General features: G+C 31.7%; 1 protein-coding gene and 1 non-coding gene across 2 annotated transcripts; one reads left to right on the top strand and one right to left on the bottom strand.

Moving 5' to 3' along the window:
* Positions 1–477: 477 nt before the first annotated feature.
* TRNAG-UCC (transfer RNA glycine (anticodon UCC)) lies at positions 478–549 on the top strand. The gene has a single exon. It is a non-coding gene; the product is annotated as a tRNA-Gly (tRNA).
* Positions 550–1,167: 618 nt separating this feature from the next.
* Positions 1,168–3,134, bottom strand: LOC145003382 (Lipase/lipooxygenase, PLAT/LH2 family protein). The gene is made up of 3 exons (XM_078962510.1): positions 2,830–3,134; positions 2,190–2,561; positions 1,168–2,105 (listed from the first exon to the last, which is right to left on the bottom strand). The coding sequence occupies exons 1-3, from the start codon at positions 2,987–2,989 to the stop codon at positions 1,441–1,443; spliced, it is 1,197 nt and encodes a 398-aa protein (XP_078818636.1). The 5' UTR covers positions 2,990–3,134; the 3' UTR covers positions 1,168–1,440.
* Positions 3,135–5,620: the final 2,486 nt, after the last annotated feature.

Consider the following 5,620-nt stretch of genomic DNA (forward strand, 5'->3'; position numbering starts at 1 on the left):
GTGAATATTTTAGTTATATGGTTACTAAGTACAACATTGCTTTTTTAGTTTTAGTTATTGTTTTTGATTTAGGGGCAATATGATTACAAAATAACTTCATGAATTTTGTCCTATTTTCAAACGATATATTGAAAGAAACGATATGTCATCTATCATTTGTGTTCATTGATAGTTCTTAGTTTCTTGTCATCCTAGAAAATTATGTCCTTGATATATGTTTTATTCACTTAGCTGGTTTGATAGTTTCAAGAAAATGCATCATGTTAGATTCTATTACAAAAGTAAGATTATAATCTATATTAAACTTTAATAAATATAAACATGGATTTTGTGCTTTCATCGAAAACTTTTAAAAGGAATATGATAGAATTAAATTTATCTATATTAATAAATCAGCAAAATACGTTGATAAAAAAGACAAAAGTCTAATTCCAAACATTAATATTATATTACACAATGAACTAGCTTAACATATCAGCGTTTGTAGTCCAACGGTTAGGATAATTGCCTTCCAAGCAATAGACCCGGGTTCGACTCCCGGCAAACGCATTTTTAATTTTTTTAATCTTGACAACATTAAAGAGCAAAGTCCAAAAAACAATTTTCTAGCGTATACTATAATACCATACATGTATTTTAAAAACACAATAGGCCAATATACTTTAATTTATTTCTTAACTACACCATCCTATTTTCAATTTTATGTAGCACTACACTTTTATTTATTATTTTTCATAACAAAACAACATGCTTTGAAAATCTACTTAATTCTAACATGGTATATTTTTTTTTTCTTATTACAACATTATACTATGAAAGATCTATTAGATTGTGCCAATTACTATTTCTTGCATTTAATTCATATATATTAAACTTCAAAATTAAAAAACAATCAGTCCATCTCAAAGACAAAAACAACTTTTGTTATCACCATCATCAAATCATACACATCATCGATTTTCCTAAAAGAACAAGAAAAACTACCATTGCCGACTTACCACTATGATACCATCCAAAAATCATTCCATATGCATATACAAATATAAAATCAAGTAGACAGATATTACTTTCACTATCATTTCATTGTAATACTAAATACAAAACGTATTAATTTATCTTTATAATATAACATCTTACTTTCATTTTTTTTATTACAAATCATTGTACTTCTTAAAATCATTTTTTATTAAAACATTACACTTCGAAAAATCTCTCCAATTACAACATTATCTTTCTAAATTTTTCTTACCAACAACACTATACGTTGAACTACACTTTTCAAAATACAATATTGTTTTTTTTTTTTTGGAAATTAAAGTATGATTCTATAACAAACAAATCAATAAAAGTATGCTACTAAGAAATTAACATCTAACTTTATACAACATATCACTATGTTTTCTATATATATACACAACCCCAACTATTTTCTCAACCACCCTACCTCCTCTCTTCCACCCCCACCACCTGAACAGGCTTAAACGCTGCCAATACCACCGCCACTTTGGATGACAAAAACCCCATCATCCCAACCACCAAATCTTTAGGACACAAAACCAACGACTCATCACCCGAACCTAACTTAACCACAGTAACCGCAAACCCAAGTGCCAAAACCAGAGTCAAAACCTGACCCTTAAACCGGCCAAACATTTCATCAAGACCGCCAGTCCTAGTCAGCACCGGTGACGCCAGCTCATCAACTGATCTTTGTAACAATAAAAGATACAAAAACCCACCAATTCCACCTGTCAAAAAAGCAAATGCTGCATTCCCTCCACCACAAAAAGATGCAATTGAAGTTCCCGATATGATGAGAAGTGCATCATAGAGTAATAATGAGAATTTTAAATCTGCGTATTCTTTCATGGATTCTTCATTTGATATGAAAGATTGTTGGGAGAAGATTTGATTTGAGGTTAAATTGTCTTCTGAAAGATTGGTGATTGAATTAGGTCTGAGTTCCACCATGGAAATGTCGTTTTCGCCCCCGAGTAAAATGTCATCAGCTATGAAATCATATTGGAAAATCCCGTATGGATTATTGTTATTTTGTTGTGATTTTGACCAACAAATAACACGAGTGCCAGCTGGCCTCCATTGACCTGAAAAATAGTAATTAGTTTTGTCCACGTGTGTAGTATATACTGCTGATGTGGCAAAAAACTTATATTTCCATTCCATCTAACCTGATTCAAGGCCAATCCAGAGAGCTTTGAGTTTTCCGATTGTAGGTCCTTGAAATGTGAAATGATTAATGGATCCCCTTGTGAAATGGAGAACATCGGAAGCATCGTTTTCGATTGATTCTGTACTTGAAGTTGCAGCTATTCTTTGTAAGATTGAATCGCCATTTTCGTCTACTAAACAAAGTAATATTCCTGAATTTGAGTCAGTGAGACCTGATCCATAGTAATTACTCGTTTGAATTGTGAGTTTGTATAAGGATTCAAGTTTGTCTTCTTTGAAAGATGTGATCAGCTTCTCCAATGATGAATCTGTGGTTGGTTTCACTTCATGGGCTGGTAAAAGACGAACAGGTTTTGCGTAACCTTGGAAATCTGAAGTCACGGAACTCATCGGATTATGATGAAGAATACAAATATATTCGATCTAATTTCCTAATAGTCGTAATAAAGTTTATTGATTTTGCCATGTAAACTCGAATCAGCGAATCGATTAAATTAACGAGAGAAAATCTGTAATTTAACAAGAGAGAAAACTATCGTACGATCATCTTGAAATCATTAACAAAATTGTTTGATCATTTGAGGAGCTAATTTGGGCAACAGGGGTTAATACAGATACGAATTTAGGGTTAGTAATTACCTTGGAAATTTGATTTTTTGGAATGAAGAACAAAACTCTTGTCTCGATTCTGAGCCCCAATTTTAGCGATACGCGGAGAAATTTGAGGGTTTCTGACGGATATCACCATGCCATGAGTCGTATAATTACAAATCAAATGCCTTGCAGCAAGTGATTCCATTTATGTTTTGTGATTCTGTTTGAATTCAGATGATAATCAACAACGTTAACCTTCTGTAACTTCAGTTAATTGAATTGCTACACGTAACATGTATAATCGACTGAGAAAAATCTTATGAAATGTTGCATCCGTGATGAATGGATCGGATCTTTTAGCACTATGACTGTATGACATAAGGGGGAGCTGAGTAACTGCTGAGTCCAGTTGATAATCCAATGGGCTTCTCAATTAATTTGGGTCGATATTTTTTAAGTATTTGAGATTGTGTATTTAACTATTTGTAAAGCGGGGTTTCAGTCTTTGAGATTGTGTATTCAACTTAATATTTTCTTTTTCTTTTGTTAAAAAATAGTTATTAGTTTATAAAAATGTTCAGATTAGTTTATTTATATTTTAAAAAAAAATGTTTAGATTAGTTTATTTATATTTTTAAAAAAAAATGTTTAGATTAGTTTATTTATACAAAACTACCAAAAATTACTTTTAATAAAAAGGTTAGTTTTGAGAACGAATGCATTATTATATTTTTATGGTATAAGTTATAAGCTTTTTAAAGAAGTCATAATTTTTAACTTGTCAAGAATGACTTTCGAAACTTATTATAAAACATTTTTCATAAGTGCATTCAGTTGGTAAACATTTTTTTTTTTGTTTTTTTTGTTTTTGTTTTTTGGTGAAAAACTAATAAGCCAATAATAAACCTAAACAATATCAATGTATTTCTTCTTGACTATCGCGAAGGGTAGGAACCCTTTTAGTTTATAGAATTTAGAGTAAAATTAGTCATCGTGGTTTTACCAAAAACTATAGTTTGAGGTTATTTTTTGGGATAATCACTTAAGAGGGTAATAACGTTTCCCGTTTGTTTATATTAGGTCTCTAACATAGTTTTTGTGTGTATTACACCATTAAGGTTGTTATAACCGTTTATAAATAATCCATTTTGGGATAATCACTTAGGAGGGTAATAACGTTTCCCGTTTGTTCATATTAGGTCCCTAACATAGTTTTTGTGTGTATTACACCATTAAGGTTGTTATAACCGTTTAGAAATAATCCTTTTTACCGGTTTCTTCCTGTTAAAAGGACTATTTGTAAACGGTTATAATAACCTTAATGGTGTAATACACACAAAAAATACGTTAGGGACCTAAAATGGACAAGGGTAATAACGTTTCATGTTTGTCCATTTTAGGTCCCTAACGTATTTTTTGTACGTATTACACCATTAAGGTTATTATAACCGTTTACAAATAATCCTTTTAACAGGAAGAAACCGGTAAAAGGGATTATTTCTAAACGGTTATAACAACCTTAATGGTTTAATACACACAAAATATGTGTTAGGGATTATTTGTTATAGCTTTTACTTGTATATGTGTAATCAACAAAAGTAGCTTGTAGATTTTGAAATATATAAAATTACATAATAAAAAAACATGATTAGGATAATGTTTAATAATGGTAATCTACTATAATGGTTATAATAGAGAGGAATTTTTTTAAACGCTACTTGGTGTAGTAGAGTTTTTTTTTTCCTTTTTTTTTTTTGAAATGAAAGCTTTACATATGAATATGGTTTGTTAGTTTACGGATTGTGTTTTTTGGTTCTTATCAAAATTGTGTTTCAGGCTTGAAGCAAAGTTTATTGAAGATGTTGTTAAGGACATATATCATAGATTAGATATTCCCTTAAGGAGTTCTCTTTCATTTCTTATTGGCATGAATGATTCCATTAAATTCATCACCTCATCGTTGACAGATAATTCCTCACACACAGGTGACATACTCACTATTTTGGTTATGGGTGATATCGGGAAATCATCTTTGGCTAAATATGTCTACCGGTCTCCTTTTTGTGAATTCGACACTAGTTATACTGAAGATATAAGTAGGAGATGTGTTGATAAATTTAATGGGTTGCTTGATTTGCAAAAACAACTTTGTGGTGACATTACAAAAACAAGTCTAGTTCAAGTTCATGATGGTTCTATATACACCTGACGGATAGTGTAACATCCTAAAGATCAAGGTAAATTTTTTATTTTTGAAATCCAACCAAACACCATCATTGTTTACAAACCATAGTTCCCAAAAGTAATAATCACGAATCAGAGTATCCCAAAATCAAATACCATAAAATCAGAAGGATGTGTATGTACGATCACGCCTTAGCTTTCCCCTGATCATCTGAAGTACTTAAAACATAAAACTAAAACTATAAGCCAAAGCTTTGTGAGTTCCCCCAAAGTACCACACACACCCAATGTATTCTAGGTCCAATCAATCATCGGATTGGAATTATAGTGCTTGGTTCCCAGTATGTATTTAAACTAAAAATCTATTCAGTTTTATATAAGAACTCAACGTGTTGGAGGCCCCAAACTCGTCGAGTAGAGATGTTGGACCGCACGTTTTTGGCAACCAACTCGACGAGTTGGGAGGTCTCAACTTGACGTGTTGGTTGAGTTAAATAAAACCCTGATTTCAGGGTTTTGCACCCTATTTAAACACCTTAACCCCAAGGTGCTGGCCTCATTTCCATCCTCCAAGTCCCAAACCCTAAATCTCGAAACCCTAATGCATTGTGTGAGTTTGTGAGCCATTCTTAAGAGAGTTTTGTGCATTTAA

The sequence above is a fragment of the Lactuca saligna genome, chromosome 6, assembly GCF_052625555.1.
Source record: "Lactuca saligna cultivar CGN05327 chromosome 6, ASM5262555v1, whole genome shotgun sequence".
Classification (NCBI taxonomy): Eukaryota; Viridiplantae; Streptophyta; class Magnoliopsida; order Asterales; family Asteraceae; genus Lactuca; species Lactuca saligna.

Excerpts from the sequence above, each read along its gene's own strand:
- LOC145003382 (XM_078962510.1), bottom strand. The coding sequence starts at position 2,989 with ATGGAATCACTTGCTGCAAGGCATTTGATTTGTAATTATACGACTCAT. Across the intron at positions 2,562-2,829 it reads CAAAAAATCAAATTTCCAAG|ATTTCCAAGGTTACGCAAAA; the intron begins GTAATTACTAAC and ends CCGTGACTTCAG. Across the intron at positions 2,106-2,189 it reads CTGGATTGGCCTTGAATCAG|GTCAATGGAGGCCAGCTGGC; the intron begins GTTAGATGGAAT and ends ACTATTTTTCAG.